Source organism: Stegostoma tigrinum, chromosome 1, assembly GCF_030684315.1.
Source record: "Stegostoma tigrinum isolate sSteTig4 chromosome 1, sSteTig4.hap1, whole genome shotgun sequence".
Lineage (NCBI taxonomy): Eukaryota > Metazoa > Chordata > Chondrichthyes > Orectolobiformes > Stegostomatidae > Stegostoma > Stegostoma tigrinum.
Window position 1 is genome coordinate 76,559,873 of NC_081354.1, and position 22,147 is coordinate 76,582,019.

General features: G+C 41.5%; 1 protein-coding gene across 2 annotated transcripts in view; it reads right to left on the reverse strand.

Moving 5' to 3' along the window:
- The window catches only part of LOC125454639 (coiled-coil domain-containing protein 158-like), a 188,475-nt gene that overhangs the window by 114,886 nt on the left and 51,442 nt on the right, over positions 1-22,147 (reverse strand). For both annotated transcript variants that reach the window (XM_048535619.2, XM_059646391.1), the window contains exon 8: positions 8,826-8,902. In XM_048535619.2, coding sequence (XP_048391576.2) covers positions 8,826-8,902 — 77 coding nt within the window. The remainder of the gene's footprint in view (positions 1-8,825; positions 8,903-22,147) is intronic.

Below are 22,147 nucleotides of genomic sequence, written 5' to 3' on the forward strand. Positions count from 1 at the left end.
TGCTTTTTTGGGCTCTATTAAAAGCAACTCCAGTACAGAAAACCTCAGCTAGAACGGGTAAAGGAGTATACAGAATCCCCAACATTCTTATACGTTTTAGGATCACTTTACACCACTTTAACCCTGCCCAACAAGTCCTTTAGAAGTCTTAAAACAAGCTTAGTACTAAATGCACTGCTCAACATACAAGAGCAATCTACACAACGTTTGGGGCTGTAATTATTTTTAAAAAGTGATCTCCAAGGTTATCAGCAACTTTGATGTAGTCACAATGGTCAGCAGATGTCACACTAATGATACATACCTTGACTTAAGAATGTAGTCATTGTTCTCCAGAATAAAGGGTGGAATTTAATGAGTGCAGTGGGGGTCTCTCCCTCTCGTTGGAGAACCAGCAAGAGTTTTGCATCAGTTCTCTCCAGGAAATCTGACACAATTAGTGGATAATCAGGCGCTTCCCTAGACAACATCAGGCCTCACATTTGATTAAGCCTTCAGTAGAGTAGAAATCTCTCCATGAGGGCTGCCTTCCAGTCAAAGGTCAGGAGCTCTCCAATACTGGCAGAACCATCGGGTTCATTTGCCATCGCTGACATAACACCGCTGCCTGCAAGAAGAAATATTGATGGATCCCTGGATAGAGGTGAGTGTGGGCAGTTGGGGTCTTGGAAGAACAGAGTTGAGAACAATGTAAATGGTTTACTAAGGATCTCAACTGTCTTCTAGTGAGATGGCTACCCTCAGTCCTTGTGTTTGATCAAGAGGCAAAAAGAAGGCAGGGTTCCCACCTACAACTCTCATCCAAACAGTGACCCATCCCTCCAAACTGGCCTTGAGGAGAATTATATCTCACCAAATTATCAATAACATGTATGAAGCTAAACAAAACCATTTTCAAGCATTTATTTAAATGCACTTGCTCAAACTAATTAAATTGTTGAAACTGTAAGAAATAACCAAGTTATCAAAAGGCTTTTCTTTATAGTATCGAGAAATATGATTTGTGGAAAAGATGACAGGAGCTTAAACTGATTTGTTAAGAATAGTCCTCAGGTGAAAGTATTAAATTGGGGAGAAATTAACTACCACAATATTTGACAAGAACTGGGAAACGTGGATTGGGGGCAGCTGTTTGAGGGTAAATCTATATCTGCTTTGTGGGAATCTTTTAAAGGCCAGATCATTAGAGTTCAGAATCAGCTTGTTCCTGTGAAAATGAAAGATACAATGGAAAGATTCAGGAACCTTGGTTGGCAAGAGAAATTGTGAGCTTAGTCAAAGAGAAAAAGGAGGCAATTGCAAGGTTTAGAAAAGTGAAGACAGATAGAGGCCTCAAAAATATAAAGAAAGCAGGAAGAACCTAAACATGGAGTTAGGAGTGTAGTGACTGTAACAAGGTCAGACAGGTCGACGTCATAGAATATAATTTCCTTGATTGAGGCTGTTAATGTGGTTCATTCAGAGAGTCCTGGTTGACAGATATAAACAGGTGTCTCAGAAGTTCTGTTGACTCTGACAGCTGGCTCTGAGGAAGCCGGACCAGTGTCAAGCACTATGGACGTGTAAATAAAGGATGACTTGGTAACGGGATACCGGCCTCTGTGGAGTTATTTCAAGGAGGGCTAAAGGACCCCATTAAATGTCCTTGGCAAACAAGTGTTTTACATATATAAAGAGCAAGAGAAAAGCTAGGGAAAGTGTAGATCTACTCAAAGACAAAGGAGGGAATTTATGAATGGACCCAGAGAAAGTGGGTGAGAACCTGAATGAATAGGGAGTGGTATGTTGATATTTTGGGGCATGTCAATATAAAAAAAGGGGGGATAGAATCCCTATAGCCTGGCAGCAAGTGATTCAGCCTGAGACCACATCAACCCTCAAAAGAGCATCCCACCTGGATCCACCATACCTCTGTATTTCCCATGGCCAAACCATCTAACCTGCACATCTTTGGACTGTGGGAAGAAACTGGAGGAAATCCATGCAGTCTCGGGGATAATGCATAAACTCTGCACAGAAAGTTGGCTGAAGGTAGAATTGAAACTAGGTCCTAGTACTGTGTGACAACAGTGCGATACACTGAGCTACCATGTCACCTGTTAACGTGAGGAGTGTTTTGAAAATCTTTAAGGTAGACAAGTTGCTGGGGTCTTATACAACATCTTTGTATCCTTTCTAGTTATTGGAGAGGTCCCTGAGGACCAGAAATGAGCTAAAATTGTTCCTTTGTTTAAAAATGGTAATAGTGATAATCCAGGAAACTACAGGCTGGTGAGCCTTATGTCTGTGGTAGGGAAATTATTGGAGAAGATTCTTAGGGATAAGATTTCCTCAAATTTGGAAAAATACGCACTTACTTTAGGCAGCATGGCTTTGTGTGGAGAAGGTCATGCATCACAAACTTGATTGAGATTTTTGAGGAAGTGACAAAGATGATTAAGGACAAGTTGGTTAATGTTGTCAACATGGGCTTTAGCAAGGCCTTTGATAAGATCTCTCAAGCCGAGCTGATACATAAAGTGACATTATGTGGGATCCACAGTGAACTAGTAAAATGGATACAGAACTGGCTTTGTTATAGAAGACAGAGACCAGAGATGGAGGGTGATTTTCTACTGGGCACCTGTGGCCAGTAGTGTTCTGCAGGGACTCCTGTTGCTTGTAACATATATATTTTAATTATTTTATGGAGAATGAAAGTGGGCTAATTAATTGTTTAGCAGATGATATAACATTGGAGGAACCGCAGACAGTGAGGAGGATTGCCAGAGGATAAAGGAAGATAAAGGTAACTAGAGACTTGGGTGGAGAATTGGCAGCTACAGCTTAATCTAGACAAATGCAAGGTGATGCATTTTGGTAGACCTAATACAGGGGGGAAATACACAGTCAATGGCAGAACCTTTAGCAGCATCAAGAAACACAGGGATCTAGGCATACAGGTCCTCAGTTCCCCGAAGATGGCAACACAAGTGGATAAGGTTGTAAAGAGGACATATGGCATGCTTTCCTTCACCAGTCAAGGCATTGAGTATAAACATGGGTAAGTCATATTGCAACTGTACAGAAGTTTAGTTCGGCCACATTTCGAGTATTGCATACAGTTCTGGTCACCACACAGGATGTGGAGACTTTGAACAAGGCACAGAGAAGGTTAACCAGGATGTTGCCTGGTTTGGAGGGCATTAGCTATGAGGAGACATTAGACAAGCTTGGTTTGTTTTTGCTTGAACATTGAAGGATGAGGGGGTGACTTGGTAGAAGTTTACAAAATTACGAGAAGCATGGATAGAAAAGATAGTCAGAGCATTTCTTCCAGGGTAGAAATATCAATTGCTCAGGGAAATAGGTTTAAGTTGAAAGGGGAAAGTTTAAAAGAAATATGAGAGGCAGGAACTTTTTTTCAAGGAAGGTGGTAAGTGCTTGGAATACATTGCCAGAGGAGGTGGTTGAGGCAGATATAATAGCAACAATCAAGAGGTATGTTGGTAGATATATGAATTGTCAGGGATACGGGCTGCATAGAGGCAAGAGGTTTTTAAGTTTAGAAAAGCATCATGTATCGATGCAGTCTTGGTTAGTCAAACAACCTGTTGCTGTGCTGTACTATTGTTTGTCCATTACAAATTCAACTTATACGGAAATGTTGCTGATGTAAGGAAGGATACATTCTTTACATCATATTACTGCAGGAATACAGATTCTTAAATCACAAGATCAGAGAGAAATAATTTGCAGTATTCTCAGTATGCTTGGCATTAGTTTGGGGAAAATGCTGTAAATCTATTATTTTTCTTCTCCAGGTAGCATCCTGAATTATTAAAGATTTGGTGAATCACAGCTTATGTTGTAATTTTACCGCAAGGCAGGGTGAGGATGGAAGCCTCAAGTCTAACTCAGACAGAACGGGAATTAAAACCTATAATCTTCATGCCATATGAATACATGGGCTATTTAGATAATATTCTTCTCACACACGCGCACACACACAGAAAGATATACAAATGACAAATTAGTTTATGTCTTTTGAAATAGTGAAATGGAGTCAGTAGCTGTTGTATACTTGGGTTTTTAACGGACCCCTTCAGAAATGCTGTATTTCCCTTCTGTCTGTTCCTTTGTCGTGCATCCTATTAGAGGAAGGCAAAACATGGTATCTTTCCAGAGCAGTCAGTCACTGTATTTTGAAATTTAAAGGTCGTGGCAGCCACTTTCAGAGGTGCTATCAAAGGGTATGCATGTAAGGCAAGTGTGATTTTAGGGTCCTGGGAAGGCACAACGCCAGATGGGGAGATCGTCTTGTACCAGCTTAGTTGGGAAAAGTGAAAGGTAGCAAGGACAGGTAAGTGTTGAAGGTAGGTTGGAACAATTGGGTCCAGTGGAGGATAGATTAAGGGTTGGATGGTGTGTGTGTGTGTGTGTGTGTGTGTGTGTGTGTGTGTGTGTGTGTGTGTGTGTGTGTGTGTGTGTGTGTGTGTGTGTGTGTGTGTGTGTGTGTGTGTGTGAGAGAGAGAGAGAGAGAGTGTGAGTGAGTGAGTGAGACAGAGAGAGAGAGTGAGTGAGAGAGAGAGAGACAGGTCAGTGGGTGTAGTGACCTGGGAGGGTGGCATCGTTGGATGTGTATGAGGTAAGTATGGGCTTCTTTAATAGTTACTCAGGAGCTAGACTATTTAATAGCCCAGTCTTTGCTGAGTAACTACTTCACTTACTTTGATTGGAACCATACAAAATTTCAGATATTTAAGAAGATTTTCAGAGGGTTTCAGGTGTAGAAGAATTGCCAAGAGCAAAGTTTCCTGAGCAATTCCTTCAGAATCTGCTACAATAGGGATTCCACAGGGTCTGCGTGCATGACTCCCATCTACACTGGCATTATGACTATCTGGCCAGCAGAAAATCTGCCCTATTTGTCTAAGTTTGTGGGTGATACAATGCTAACTGAGAAAGTAAGCTATGAGGACACAAAGCGGGAGCAAAGAGAGTGTGGACAAGAGCACCAAGGAGGCAGATGAAGTATAATGTGTGAAAGTGCAAGTTTGGTCACTCTGGTAAGAATAGAAAAGCAAAAATTATTTTTTAAAAGGTATAAAGATTTTAAATACTCATCAGCAGGGAGACCTGTCTGTCTTCATACAGGAGGGTAGTAAATTAGTATGTAGGTAAGCAAGAAATTAGGAAAGTGGTTGGCATGTTGGCCTTTATCCAAAAAAAATTGGAGTAAAGAACATGAACAAGGAAATGTTCAATTCACACAACATTCTGACTTAGAATTACATTGCCATTCATTTATTGTCACTGGATCAAAACACTGGAACTCCCTTCCTAACCTCATGCTGGGTGTGACAACATGACTCGGACTACAGTAGTTAAGGAGGCACTTTCACCAGGTCAATAAATCATGACTTTGCCTGCACTTACCATGCAGTGGATGGCATCAGATGGAGTCTGATGTGAGCAGCCAAGGACCTCGGGTCCCTTGATTCTGACGACAGCACTGATAAAACATGTAGAACATTGTCCACACTACAGTTGAAGCTCACACACCAGCCAGCAGACGCTCCATGGAGATGCCCACCGCTTCCATGTTGCAAATTATCAGTTCCAAACACTGTGGGATGTCCTGAGTCAAATTAGAGCAGACCCCCTCCACACTCATTGACAGGAGGCTCTCTGGCAGAATTACCAATGCATCAAGAATCTCTTCAAATATGTTGATCAATGTTATCTACAGTCTGCTCCAAGGAGGTCCTCCTTCAAGACATCTACAGCAGAATTGGTGTGACACTCTGTCCTCTAAAAAGTCTAAAGCTGCAAGTGACTGCAGCCTATTTAGTCTTATGACTCAACACCTGCAGAATCTGGTTCTAACCTACCCACTAAAGTACGTGCCCTGCCAGAACCTGAGTTGGAAGCTACAAGTATTACATCAAGTGAGGCCACATCTTGGGTGGCACGATGGCTCAGTGGTTAGTTAGCACTGCTGCCTCACAGCACCAGGGACCTGGGTTCAATTCTAGCCGTGGGTGACTGTTGGTGTGGAGTTTGCGCATTCTCCCTGTTTCTGCTGGGTGCTCCGGTTTCGTCCTGCAGATTAGGTGGATTGGCCATGCTAAATTGCCTGTAGTGCCCGGGGTGTGTGAATTAGCCATGGGAAATGCAGGGTTACAGGGGAATGGGTTTGGGTGGGATGCTCTGCAGAGGGATGGTGTAGACTTGTAGGGCCATTTGGCCTGTTTCAATACTGTAGGCATTCTATGATTCTTTTTCAGGCTATCTTCCTCTACATTCCTCTCAACCTGCTTCTGGAGGGTCTTAGCAGCTTGTAGTTCCACATTATCTGAATGCACTATTACATAATGGTTGAAATCAGCGTTTTCATTGTCACTTCAAATGTAATTGCTGTTTCATGGCACCTTTCATGATAAGGGTTAGTAGTTAATGAAAAAAAATTTCTAGTGTGAGAAGTGCGGTATATTGAGCAGTGGGTGAGGTGTACGTTGTAGTCCATGAGAAATGTGGGCTGGATTTTATGGGGCATCATATTCCCTGACACCCTTAAGGAAAAAGTTGTTTGTCAGCTCGCCCACTTGAAACCTGCTACCGTGATGTCACATTGGGAGCAGCTTAAATTGTTTCACAGAGGAACTGAAGGTAGGCCTGCCCTGGAGAGCTCCCCACCAATCTCCTTAGCACCAGCTGGAGAGAGGTTTCCTCCGACAGGATGTTTTACGTGATGCAGTAATAATTATGTACTGTCCCGTAACATAAAACTGGGCACGGATACCATGGTGTAGAAAAATCCAACAGATATTTATTTTCTAAAGAAGGGCCTAGACCCGAAACGTCAGCTTTCCTGCTCCTCTGACGCTGCTTGGCCTGTTGTGTTCATCCAGCTCTACACCTTGTTGTCTCAGATATTTATTACAATTACGTTTTGCATACAAACAATAATTTCTGAGGCAGAAAAGTATCTGTGTTAATATTAAGCTGTTAAATTACAACAGAGGAGCATACTTCAAGTGATATAAGATGGAGTATGAGATCTTTTTACCCTCAGGTCACATACTATGAAACAGTGATGATATCATGAACATGTCTCTTAAAAGAATACTGACATAATGATCATGGGACATAACATGGCTGACACACCCCAGTCACAGAGGGAGTGGAGCAGCAGGGGGAGAGCATTAAACTTGCCCCACGATCTTGTGGGAAAAGGGTATTAATAGTCACAAGACTCCACAAAAGTTATTTACCACTTAGCCCCCACCCTACTCATTGCAAGCTCCACAAAATCCTCATGCTAAAAGCTGTTGAGTTATTGCCTTGCCTCTGCTTTCTCTTGCTCTACATAATATAGTACTGGAGTAGAATGAGGCCCTTGACCCATTACTAATTCATCACTCAGTATTAATGGACCCAATTGGCTGAAGGGTACCAGGGAAGGCTACTAACGCTTATTCCATAATATGGGAGACAGATCAGGAGAACACTGGATAGCGATAGGAGGCTACTTACCTCATTTTGAACACAGTCCAACCCTATGATCTTTAAAAGCTTCTACAGGGGGCTGTAAATTCCAGCTGACAGTGGAATGGAGCATTCACTCATCTTGGCCACCCAAGAATGGCAGGTAATCTTCATCTGCCACGGTCATGTCATCATTTTCTGGACACTCAAAGCCATCAGTACCTGTTCCTATCCTCTTCTCATGTCAGTCGGCCAGGCTTCTTTCCCCACTGTTCTCCACTCTCCTTATCTGCCGGTAACAGGGGCTCCATTCCTAACTCCTGAAATAGCATATTCAGGATGACATGGGTGATTCTTGGTGTCCCTTTTCCATTGCTTCAAAATGACTTTGAGAGTGGCCAGAACTATTACCAGCACTCTGTCACGTTTGACAGTCCACTGCAACATCCTTCTTATTGAAGAAGGGAGTCATATTGGGCTCAAAACATTAACTCTGTTTCTCTCCTCACAGATGATGCCAGATGATGCTGAGTTCTGTTTTTATTCTTTTTATAGGAACTGCACCTTAAGAAGATACTGCCTGGCACACAAACTTTCTACTGAATGTTACTGAACTAGAAGTTGTAGAGCATCATTGTACTTAAATGGTGCTTCGAAGAGGGCATGCCCCATCATGAAAATAAAGTGAGTAGATTAACCTTCTGAGTCACTTATCCTGTTCATAACAGATGCAGACAAGTTATGAATTGTAGCTCATACGAGTACTTCTTTTGTGCGGTCCTACGCCTATGAACTGCACTAAATATTTAAATGAACTGAGTACATAATGAAAGCATGAAATTAAAGCTGTATACTGAATCTCAGTCATTACATTCCTTTATCATTAGTGTAATCATTGTATATAATAAGGAAGTAATACTAAAGAGAAGTTGAGATTTTTAACTATTGTTAATATATATTTGTTATAACAGAGCAGCACTCATATATAGTGCATTCCAATGCACTATATATGATTGCATCTGAGGTTTCCAACCTGTCTTATAGGGAAAACTGCTTATGCAAGGTTAGTCTATTCCCCAAAGAAAGAAAGAAAGAGGGAGTGTTTAAAAAAGTGACTCAGTTAATGCCCAGTTAAACAGAAAAATGTGTACAATTTGGGAGAATACTACTTCAGCAAAGTATGAGGAACTTAAAAAGGGAAAACAGATAAAATTTGTGGTTTTAAAATATACAAATGTTTGTATTCACAATGTAAACTGTATGGAGAAATTTCAGACAGCAATTAATTTCTCCCCACTCAGGAAACCAAGATAACAATACAGTTTAATTCATAGGACACTATTAAATAGAATTACCGGTCTTCTTGTTGCTTAAGCAAAGCTTCAGTTTGGTTTTGAGATTCAGTTTTCAGGTTTTCCAGCTGTTCTTCCATCTAAACCCAAATAACAGATTTCAAGATGTTATTCTTGCAAATCTAATTCCACTAAAAAACAGAAAGTTGTGAAGTAATATTGAACTATTTCTCAGTGATAATAATCTCTTTGTTAATGTAGAAATATGTTTTATAGAAATTGGAATTTTTATGATTATTGAATCTAGATATAAAAAGCGTCATTTCCTTTCTGTAATTGTCCTTGCTCATCCATCACTCCATAATTCTGATTTTGTTCATTTTCTACTCTCTCTGGCTCCAAGATTTTCTTTCTGCTGTCTCTACTTTGATTCCTTGTCTACAATTTTGTCCTTTTATAGATTTCTCATTCTCTTTGAGCTTCTACTTCATTTTAATCCTTTACACTTACTCTAACCTTCAGTTTTAAAATAAATGTATGATTTATACACATTAAAAACTATTTATCCAAGGTGCAAAAATAGATGCTGGGGGAGAGATCACTGCCTGTTCTTTGTATATGAACAATATCTCCAAATTCAATATCTGATGTGCATGGACTGAATTGCAATCATGTACAAATGTACTTCCTGGACTGTCATAATCATGCATCCATACCATGAGGTCCACACACAATGAAGGTAGCCATTTCATATGCCCTTCAGCGTAGACCAGACTGCTGCCTCATGAGCACAGAACACAGAACACAGTATCAAAAACATAGTTGAGTGTTGAAGAGTTCTGAAAAGATAGAGCTACTGATAGGAATGTTCACAACTAGGAAAGTTGCTACACAACAGCTGAAAGAAACAAAGAACGAGGTCACAGCTGAAACACTGGATAAGGCACAATGGTTGAAACTTCTCTCCTAGCTCCAGTCAAAATGAAAGGTGAAATTAATCAAAACTGACAGCTATTCCATACACCGCGGCTAAACTGCAAAATAGTGACAAACTGTTTAACAAGCCAGAGTAGCTAAGAGTAGCTACACTCCTCTCACTGTTCAGAAGAGACTGTTTCTTTCATGGTGTATTCCATGCTAAATTTCTCTGAAAAACGTAAGAAACAAACTGCAGGAATTTTGATTGTCTTGAAAGCACACTTTTACTTTGAAGCCTAAGTGAGCATAATTTATGAACAGTACATGTTCAATATTAAAGCCCAGGCGAAAAGAAAACAGCCCATTGAGCAATGTGTGACTTACTCAGCTCAGCCAACAGAACACTGTGACTTTGTGAAAGAGAAAGACAATCTAAGACAGGATTATATTAGGATCAGACAATCATAGAATTCCTACAGTGTGGAAGCAGGCCATTCAGCCCATCAGGTCATAACTGACCATCTGAAGAATATCCCACCTCGACCCACCCCCCGACCCTATCTCTGCAGGTCTGCATTTCCCATGGCTAATCCACCTAACGTGCACGTCTCTGGACTGTGGGAGGAAACTGGGGCACCCAGAAAAAAACTCATGCAGACACATGCAAACTCCACACTGACAATCACCTGAGGGTGGAATTGAACCAGGGTCCCTGGCACTGTGAAGCAGCAGAGCTACCACAGAGCCACCATGCCCCGTTAGATTAGATTCCCTACAGTGTGGGAGCAGGCCCTTCGGCCCAACGGGTCCACACCGCCCCAATGCAGCATCCCACCCAGACCCATCTCCCTGAGATCCACACACCCCTGAACACTACAGGCAATTTAACATGGCCAATCCACCTAGCCTGCACATCTTCAGACTGTGGGAGGAAACCAGAGCACCCAGAGGAAACCCACGCAGACACAGGGAGAATGTGCAAACTCCGCACAGACAGTCGCCTAAGGCTGGAATCGAACCCGGGACCCTGGCGCTATGAGGCTGCAGTGCTAACCACTGAGCCACCGTGCCACCAATATTAGTTATAAGAAATCCCACAGTGAGATCACGTTTCATGACAGAAGAGAAGCTAACTCTCAGGAAAGCAAGTGACACATGCAGATGTGCTCAGATTGTAAGGTAGCAGCTACAGCATATTCATGTTAGAACAGACCAGGCCTTGGAATATGCAGATAGACAGTCCAGGCTCAAAGAAATGAACTACCATGGACAAACAGCAAGAAGTAATACAGTGGAGGATATGCATGAAGGAGAAGGCAGCATCTCTAATTAGGGGAATGCAGTGTTCTTACTGTAAGAAGTGGAATTATTTTGCAAACAACTGGATAGCAAGAAGAAGCATAAATGGCTGTTGGGGAGCTAGCAGCTGAAGATTCTGACTAATTGCTCTGTACCATACCACAGGTTGTTTCATATGGATTGATAAGTTATAAAATTGTTTCTGGCTGTTGGAATGACGACTACAGATGACGACGATCAGGTCAACGTAAAGAGTCAGACAGACACTGGGGAGACATAAAACATCATTACTGTCACAAATTTATGTAAAGCATATTAATCCAAATTGAAACCCTTGAAATAAGGTGGAGGCTTTGTGATGGCACCATACATATACTGAGAAGACAGATTACAAGTCCCATGCAATGGCATAAACAAAGCTCTACAGTTCCACATCATAGTAATCAAGCAAATGCCACTCTCTCAGCCAAAATAAGTCTATAGCTTGGACTGGTTATCCTCACATGCCAAAATAAAGAAAAAAAATGTTTACAGCACACTAAACCATTACACTAAACTGTGTAACAGATCCTGGAGGAATACAATGATGCATTTACAGGATCAGGAAGTCTTCTGGAGAATATCATTTGAAGTAGATAAGAATGCAAGACTGATTCAGCTTCTCCCAAGATATGTTCCAGCTACCCTCAAGGCCAGTCTATAAGACAAGATGATGTGGAGCTGTTGGTGTTGGACTGGAGTGGACAAAGTCAGAAGTCACACGACACCAGGTTATCGTCCAACAGGTTTATTTGAAATCACAAGCTTTTGGAGTGCTGCTCCTTCATCAGGTGGTGAAGAGAAGCACACAGGCACAGAATTTATAGGCCGAGAGATCAAAAGATCGTACAAATGGAGTGAGTGGAGAGTGGACAGGTTGAATAACAAGCCTCTGCGGGTGATTAAAAGTGTCAGACAGTGTGAGTAAAGTGTCAACAGCTGAATAGCAAGGGATGACCAATGGCCCGATTAATTAAGACAGAGGGATAATTACAAATAATTAAAGGTAAGATAGTGCTGGGGACAAGCCAAATGTCTGGAATAACAAGTATGAGTCACAAGCCAAGGGTCTAATCAAAGTAACAAGAAATCCAAAACTGTACAAATAATTAAGGTAGAGAGATCATATCAAGTTATCAAGGTGATGGTGTCAAAACAGAACAGTAAGGAAGATTTTACAAACATAGAACAGTATGGTGGGGTTACATGTAGTGCTACATGAACCCAACATCATGGCTGAGGCCACCTTCATTGAGTACAAAACTTAGCACTGTTGTGTATCTCAAAGGCCACCTTGGACGATGCTTACCTGAAGATTGGAGGCTGAATTTCCTCGACTGCGGAAGTGCCCCCCAATTGGGAGGGAACATTCCTATCTGGCAATTGTTGCACAGAGTCCATTCATCTGTTGTAGCGGTTGCATGGTCTCACCAATATACCATGCCTCTGGGCATTTCTGCCTGCAGCATACGAGGTAGACAACATTGGCCAAGTCACATTAGTACCTGCCATGTATGTGGTGGGTACTGTTCCATATGTGATGGTAGCGAACATCGGGTCGATGATCTGACCATGTACAGCAGAGGTTGCTGTGGCAAAGTTGTGTGGTGTTGTGGTCGCTGTTGTCCTGAAGACTAGGTTGTTTGTTGCAAAGGATGGCCTATTTAAGGTTTCACAGATGTCTGTGAGTGAGAAATGGAGGCGTAGGGAAGACCTTGGAGAGATGTTTGTTATCATTGATGACATGTTGAAGGCTGTGAAGAACATGGCATTGTTTCTCTGCTGTGGGCAAGTACTGGATGACAAAAGGTACTCTATTGGTCATGTCCTGTGACTGTTTTCTGAGGAGGTCATTGCAGTTTTTCACTGTAGCACATTGAAACTGGCAATCGATGAGTTGAACATTGTATCCCATTCTTATAAGGGCATCTTTCAGCATATTCAGGTGTTTGTCACTTTCTTCCTTAGCTGAGAAAATCCTGTCTATGCGTAGGGCTTATCCATAGGGATGACTTCTTTAATATGTTTAGGGTGGAAACTAGAGGTGTATAGTATCTTGAGGTTATCCATGGGCTTATGGTAGAGTGAAGTACTGAGGTGTCTGTCCTTGATGGACATGCACCTATCCAAGAACGAGACTAATTCTGAAGAGTAATCCATGGTAATTTTGATGGTGGGATGAAACTTGTTGATGTCGTTGTGTAGTCATTTCAGTGATTCCTCGCCATGAGTCCAAAGGAAGAAAACGTCGCCATATCTGGTGTATAGCATTGGTTGGTGGTCCTGTGAAGCAAACTTGTGCATTAAAATGTTGGCATATTGGGATGTAAATTTGGTCCCTATCGTGGTTCCATGTGTCTGGATGAAGAGCTCGTTGTCGAGGGTGAAGATGTTGTGGTCGAGGATGTAGAAATGCATCAGGACATTGGGAGTTGGTGGTATTGAGTACTGAGCAATACCATCATCATGGGGATGCTGTTCCTGGCATGTTCCTGGTTCAACTGGTCCGTGGGTTTATGTAAGAAATCTGTCGTGTTGCAACAGAAGCTGGGGGTTCCTCGTACAATGGGTTTCAAGAAGCCCTCGACATAATCAGAGACGTTCTTCCACAGGGTTCTAATGCCTGATACAATAGGACATCCAAGTATGTTGGCTTTGTGTATCTTCGGAAGGTAGTAGAATTCTCCTATGCAAGAAGTACATGGGATGAGAAGGTCTGGATCAAAGGTCTTGATCAGTCTGTTGAGTTGACGAGTGTGTTTTTTTGGTCGTATTGTCAAGTAGTTGTCTGTAGCGTTCCTGGTTGTTCAGTTGTCGGTAAGCTTCTTTGCAGCAGTCCGTTCTATTCTGTCTGAAGATATCTCCTCTTTAATAAGGTAAAAAAGTGTGAAGCTGGATGAACACAGCAGGCCAAGCAGCATCTCAGGAGCACCTCTTTTGTCTGGTTTGATGATGATGTTGCAGTTTGTCTTAGGAGCATGGTTGGCATTGCATTGTACTTGGATGACATTCTGTGCACCTGATGAATCTGGCAGTAATGCATCTCCTGACTGCTTGAGCACACATGTCAAGCTTACAGCAGCGACCTTCCAGAGGCATCCAATTCGACTCTTTATTCGTTGATGGCTGCAGTGCAGATCTCTGTCGATTGTTCTGGTTTGTTCGTTATCTCATTGGGCTCATGCTGACACTTTGGGGTTTGTGGAAGAACTCCAGAGCGTCACTCACCTCATGAATTCCTCTGTGTCTGCCACGAGACCAATGGAGTCCATTTTGGTAGTGGGGCAGAAATTAAGCCCGTGGCTGAAAACTTTGATTTCATCTGGTTGAAGAATGTGGTCAGACAAGTTTTTTTAAAATTAATTCATAGAAAGAGGCCGTCGCTGACAGGCAGCATTTATTAACAATCCCTAATTGCCCAGAGGGCAATCCAGAGTCAACCACATTGCTGTAGGTCCGGAGTCATGTGTAGGCCAGACCAGGTAAGGATGACAGTTTCCTTCCCTAAAGGACACTAGTGAACCCAAACAATCAGCAATAGATAGAAGATTGGCTATCTGGCAGAAAGCAGAGACTGGGGTTAAAACAGTCTTTCTCAAGATGGCTGCCGATGATAAGTGGTGTTCCACAAGGCTCAGTGTTGGGACCACAATGTTTCACTTTATACATTAATGATCTCGATGAAGGAACTGAGGGCATTCTGGCCAAGTTTGCAGACAATACAAAGATAGGTAGAGGGACAGGTAGTATTGAGAAGGTGGGGAGACTGCAGGAGGATTTGGACAGGTTAGGGGAGTGGGCAAAGAAGTGGCAGATGGAGCACTGAAAGTGTGAGGTCATGCACTTTGGTAGAAAGAATAAAAGCACGGACTATTTTCTAAATGGGGAGACAATTCAGAAGTTTGAAGTGCAAAGAGAGTTGGGGTTCCAGTCCGGGATTCGCTCAAGGTAAACTTGCAGGTTGAGTCAGTAGTTATGGAGGCATATGCGTGGAATGGCAATTATTTTGAGAGAATTTGAATATAAAAGCAGGGATGTACTACTGAGGCTCAATGACGCACTGGTCAGACCACATTTAGAGTATTGTGCACAGTTTTGGGCCCCATATCTCAGGAAAGACGTACTGGCCCTGGAGTGGGTTCAGCGGAGGTTCACAAGAATGGTACCAGGAATGAAAAGCTTAATATATGAGGAATGTTTGCGGACTCTGGGTCTATACTCAATGAACTTTAGAAGAGTGAGGGGGGATATGATTGAAACTTACAGAATACTGAATGGACTGGACAGAGTGGATGTTGGGAAGATGTTTTCATTGGTAGGAGAGACCAGGACCCGAGGGCACAGCCTTAGAGTAAAGAGAAGACCTTTTAGAATGGAGATAAGGGGAAAATTCTTCAGCCAGAGAGTGGTGAATCTATGGAATTCACTGCCACAGGAGGATGTGGGGAGGCCAGGTCATTGAGTATATTTAAGACGGAGATAGATAGGTTTTTGATTTTCAAGGGGATCAAGGGTTGGTGGGGGGGGAGAAAGCAGGAGAATGGGGTTGAGAAACTTATCAGCCATGATGAATGACAAGCAGCTTTGGTGGGCTGAATGGCCTAATTTCTGCTCCTATGTCTTATGGTTCATGGTTATCATTAGATTCTTAACTCCAGATATTTTATTGAACTCAAATTCCCCATAATGTTCCTGGGTCTCAGGATTAACAGTCTAGCGATAATACCAGTAGGCCATTGCCTCCCCTTCATAGATTGATGATAGTTGACAATAGATTTCCCTGTGGTGGTACCAGTTTCAACCATGGTATCAGGGGAGGCTTGGGCATGCTGGTGGTGACGCCAAGTTTCTCTTGGGATCATGTCGCATGACATGTATCCCCACCATACTGCTCCACATTTGTAAAATCTTCCTCACTATTCTGTTTCGACACCATCACCTCGTTAACTTGTTACGATCTCTCTACCTTAATTAATCTGTACAGTTTTGGATTACTTGTTATCTTGGTTAGACCCCTTATCATGTAACTCTTATGCCCATCATGTCATTCCAGCACCATCTTTTTGTAATTATGTGTTTGCCTTTATTAATCGGTCATCCCTTCACTTGTTATTCAGCTGTTGACACTTTACTCACACAGTCTGACACTTTTGATCACCCACAGAGACTTGTTATTCAGCCTGTCCACTCTCCACTCACACCATTTGTACAATCTTTTGATCTCTTGGCCTATAAATTCTGTGCCTGCATGTTTCACTTCATATCTTCTCTTCATATCTTCAGTTATATCTCCTCTTCATTTTACCTGAAGGAGCAACACTCCGAAAGCTTGAGATTTCAAATAAATCTGTTGGATTATAACTTGGTGTCTTATAAAATGAGATAGGAGACCTAGAAAAGAAGGGAATAATTTCGGAAATGACAACAGTGAATTATCAGCAAGGGAAGCAGTGATATAACTTTGAAAGCCGAGACTTGACCGAAGGAATCTAAATAAAGATCTGAAAAGAACAATGTCCACTACCTATTGTCGGATTGCGGCTTTTTAAAAACACTCCCGTATCAATAATGTTACAGAGATTGTAGGAACTGCTGATGTTGGAGAATCTGAGATAACACAGTGTGAAGGTGGATGAACACAGCGGGCCAAGCAGCATCAGAGAATCAGCAAAGTTGACATTTTGGGTTGAGACCCCATATCAATAATGCTTGGTCTTTGAATAAACTTGCCAATTTCCAAACACCAGTAAGGTTTGCAGTGTTAACTAAAGCCTATTTTGGATTGAGACCATTTAAAGAAATTTTACCGAGGATTCTCAAAACTAGTAAATGAAGGCTATTTCCATTCCACCAGGTTTGGCTGAATTTAAAGCTCATAAAAATGCACAAGGAGAAAACTCAATGCTAACTGTCTTCTGTGTCTCTCACAGATTGTGGCTAGGCCAACAATTTTACATTTTTAATTGCCCTTGAGAAGATTGTTGTTAGCTGCCTTCTTGAACTGTTACAGTCCATGTTGTGTAGGTATACTCAGAGTGTTATTAAGGAGGGAGATCCAAGATTTTGACTGATGTTGTTTCAAGTGAGAATGATAGATAACTTAAGGTGAACTTGCAAGTGGTGTTCTCATATATCGGCTACCCTTGCTCTTCTAGATCTTAGAGATTGTGAATTTGGAAGATGCTGTCAAAGGCAGCTTGGTTAGTTGCTGCAGTGTTTCTGTCACTGCAGTGGAGGAGGGAGGAAATATTTAAGGTGATAGATGGGATGCCTAACCAGTTTTCTTATTGCTAGATTGTGTCAAGTTTCTTGAATGCTATTGGAGCTGCATATATCCTAACAAGTGGATAATATTCCAATATACTTCTTGTTTCTTGTGGATGGTGCACGGGCCTTGGAAATCATGAACTGAAGTATTCACCATGAATTTTCAGTCTCTGATCTGCCTTTGTAGTCATATTATTTATACGACTGCTGGTGTTTCTGGTAACTGTATAACCTCACCACCCCCCAACCCGGATGTTGACAGTAGCTAATTTAGCTGTGGTTATGTCATTGAATGACAAACGGGAATTGATAATGTGCTTTCATGTGGGAGATGGTCATTGCCTGGCACCATATTGGGCAACTTACATGCTCAGTTCCACACACTTAACATGTTGCTGCCAAGCAAGTGCAGCTCATCTTATCCAGAAATTCACATTTAAATCCCTTCAATGGGATATGATGGAATCTGCAATATGTGGGACCAGCAAGAAGTATGTGGGAGTTGTTCTCAACAAGTGACTCAAAAAGTAAAGTTACATCATTGCTTCAGTTATTTTAAAGGATCCACTTGAATACTGTGCCCATGGGATTCCAATTGGTTGGGGGGAGACTGTCAGAGGGGAATCAGTAGCAAGTTCATGGATGTTGAAAGGAACTGGACCTCCATCTGAGAGTTTTGAAGAACCTTGTGCTATATATGCAGGTGGGCTACCTAGTAAATCCATGAGAACAATGCTTGTTGTGTCTGTTATTTAAGTGCAATTTATTATTTATATTGACCACAATTTGCCTGTTCATTTACATGTCACTTATGTTGATTTTGATTGTTAAGGTAAAAGATTAAGGAGTGAAATCTTATCCATTGGTTTTTCCATTTAAATTGTTTAGTAAACTTGATGGTTTTGATATGTTGGTCTCTGTAGGGATCATAACACAGGTTTTCTCTTCTCCAGTAACTGAAATATTTCTAACCATGAATGGCATCCTACGCGATTGCAACAAAAAAGTAAATTATTCCTCCTCATCCTCATTGGCGTGATTAAAGAGGTAGCTCTTAATGAGCACCTTAGAGAATGGAGGAAAGTTAGACAGGCAGAGGGTTGAGGAAGGGAATGCTAAAACCATAGGCAGCTTACAGGTACACATTTGTAAAAGTGGGCTGCCTGAGAGGCCAGATGGATAAGAACACAAAGATCTCAGAGTTCTGTGCTGGAGGGGTGAGCTATGGAAGTATTCAAAGGCAAGGATTAAAGTTTTAAAATTGATTTGTTGGAGGACTAGAACAAATCTAAGTCAGCAAATGCAGCAAGTTGAGGGCCTGAGCTAGAGTGTATTTAGCTCCAGGTTGGATTGTCTTCTAAACACCTCTACAATGGATCTGAAGCTGCAACCTAAAATGGCATATAGCAGAAAAAATTCCCTAAAGAGAACACAGAGGCCACCTACTGTGGGAAGTGGGGCAATGCCTGGAAAAAACAGGGAGTCAGGCCAAAGACTCAAAATTAGGACAAAGTTTAGCTGAGGCCTGTAATCTGTCAGTCAACCAGTGGTAAAATGACAATATCATTTTAAAAAAAGTCAGATCCTAGTTATTACTTGATAAATTACCTGTTGGCATTTAATTATTCCTCGCCAAAGATACATTAACAGTCATGTAGTTGGCAGAGAGCAACTGGAAATCAACACCAAGACATACAGAAGCAGACATAAGTGTATGCATATCACTTCTTGTTAAAATAAGCCTGTATAAAGAAATAGAATTACTTCTAAATTGTAAACTGATATTAATATGAGGATTATATAGAAATATGCCAGTCAGTTCAGGAGTGTCACAAACTCAGTGCATGGAACACACTGGAGTAAATGATGTCAGCTGAGTCTGCTGTGGGAAACTATATTTAACTGATACTATATTTGCTTCAGTGTCCTGAGGCAGGGTTCATGAAAAGTCAGCTAGGGTGCTCAGACCCACTTAACATGTTGCCAGAGACAGCTTGCAAAACATCAGACTATTATTTGAACGGAAAATACAAAAGCAGCTTTTCCTGTGTCAGAATCGCGGATAATATCACATACAGGTTAAAACAATACACATTGTGATAAAATAATTAATTCTGCAGATTACTCTGACTTTAAATTTAATAACTGATAGCAAAAACATAGTTTCCCAGGAAAGTGATTAGAAGTGAAACTTATTACCTTACCAGTTAGTAGAAGATGCCTTTCTTTTTTGGAATTGGTTCTTATATATTCGTTCAGAGATGATAATACTGACTGCAAACTTAATACTTGTTTGTTATCTCATGTTTCACTTGGATAGTTTACAGTTAACAAGTACGATGGTTTCCACAACTTGCATTTAAATGAGATCTAAAGAATCTCACATAGATACAAGAAAACCATAAACATCAAATGAGAAGATGCAGGATATTTATTGGGTGTGAAGCACAAGGATTTAAGAGCCTTAGGGCGATATGTGGAGTGGCTACAGATGATTTTCACAGCTGACAATGCCCTCGAAGGTCCTGCTAATCCTGTTAATCGGGCAATGGGAAAGCAAAAGGATGATATTTCTGACAGAAGTAGGCCCAGATGAAGTGCTCAAGAATTTGTTCATCCCTGCTAAATGCAAAGACATGCTCCTTTTTGGCATTTTGTGTAAACTTGAGCAGTGCTAAAGTCCCAAGCCATTGGAGATTGCAGAACAAGGAATCAGTTACCCAGAGAAGATATTGAAGAGTCTATTGTGGCATTGAAAAAGAGATTCATACATTGCAATTTTGGAAGATTTCAAGAAAGCACTGCAGGACGGGTTTGTGTGCGATGTAAAAAGTGAAAACATTCATAGTGCATTGCTGACATTACCAAAGTCAACTACTGACATGGCCTGTCAAACAACACTATCGTTGGGCATAACAGAACGTGATAAGAGATGTTACAGTTGACGACTACCTGTCACCTGTTGCAGTAAATAACCTGCAACATAGTGAGCAGAAGGTCCTAGTGTTGGGAGTTATTAATAGCAGAGGTACAAAAAAGTTGCAATATCAATCTGTGGATCAATACTGGACACAGAATTGTGCATCTGGAAAGGGAGAGTGCAAGAGCAGCAAGAAAATGTGTCATCCTGCCAAGATATGTCAAACCAATGTAAACAGAGAAAATGGAAGAAGATTACAAAAATGGGAAGCATGCTCGTTCCAGCTGCAATATAACAGGTGATGTACAAAATTGTACACTACTGTGGCAAAGGGGGATAAAAACAGCCTCATAAGGAAAAAACATAACAGCACTTAGTACCTAAGGCTAAGGGAGTGGTGTGGGAAAGAGGGGTTCCATTTCATGGGGTATCGGCATCAGTTTTGGAATGGGGGGGATCTGTACCGATGGGACGGTCTCCACCTGAACCGATCTGCAACCAGTGTTCTCGCAAAAAGGATAAACAGGGTGGTCACTAGAACTTTAAACTAGTGAGTCGGTGGGAAGGGAACGGGAAAATGACAGGGAGTGTGATGGTAAATAAAAAGGTAAGCAGCAGGTTAGCACGTGTGCAGGAGGGTTTAAGCTCAAGGCAGACTGTGAGTGAAGCAAAAAGGAAGGATAACTCAGGAGATATTATTAGAGATGCTGGAAATCATGAGGGTAAGAAAGCTAGCATAAAGGCACTTTACCAGAATGCTCGTAGCATTCGCAACAAGGTTGATGAGTTAACGGCACAAATCATCGCGAATGAATATGATTTGGTGGCCATTATGGAGACATGGTTACAGGATGGTCACGACTGGGAGTTAAATATCCATGGGTACAAACTATTTGGAAGGACAGACAGGAAGGTAAGGGAGGTGGTGTAGCTCTGATATTCAAGGACGGCATCAGGGCAGTGCTGGAAGATGATATAGGTTCTGTGGAGAATGAGGTTGAATCCATTTGGGCGGAAATTAGAAATTCTAAGACGAAGAAGTCACCGATAGGCGTAGTTTATAGGCCCCCAAATAATAACATCACATTGGGGCAGGCAATAAACAAAGAAATAACTAATGCCTGTAAAAATGGTACCGCAATTATCATGGGGGATTTTAATCTACATGTAGATTGGTCGAACCAGCTCGGTCAGGGTAGCCTTGAGGAGGGGTTCGTTGAGTGTATCCGTGATAGTTTTCTGGAACAGTATGTAATGGAACCAACAAGGGAGCAAGCTATCCTAGATCTGGTCCTGTGTAATGAGACAGGAATAATTAATGACCTCATAGTTAGGGATCCTCTTGGAAGGAGTAATCACAGTATGATTGAACTTAGAATTCAGATGGAGAGTGTGAAGACAAAATCCAATACCAGGGTCCTATGCTTGAACAAGGGGGGGCTACAATAGAATGAGGGAGGATTCGGCTAAAGTAGATTGGAAACAAAGATTTTATGGTGGGAAAGTTGACGAGCAGTGGAGGACTTTGAAAACAATTTTTCAAAGTGTTCAGCGAAAGTATATTTCAACGAAAAGGAAGGACTGTAAGAAAAAGGGGTAATCTGGCATGGGTGTTTAAGGAAATAAGGGAGTCTATCAAATTGAAAGAGAAAGCATAAATGTAGCCAAAAACAGCATGAAACCAGAAGATTGGGAAAACTTTAAAGGCCAACAGAAAGCCACAAAAAGAGCTATAAAGAAAAGCAAGATAGAACATGAGGAAAAAACTAGCACAGAATATAAAGACAGATAGCAAAAGTTTCTATAAATATATAAAATGAAAAAGTGTGGCTAAAGTAAACGCTGGCCCTTTAGAGGATGAGAAGGGGAATTTAGTTATGGGATATGATAAATTGGCATTGAACAGGTATTTTGTATAGGTCTTCGCAGTGGAGGACACTAA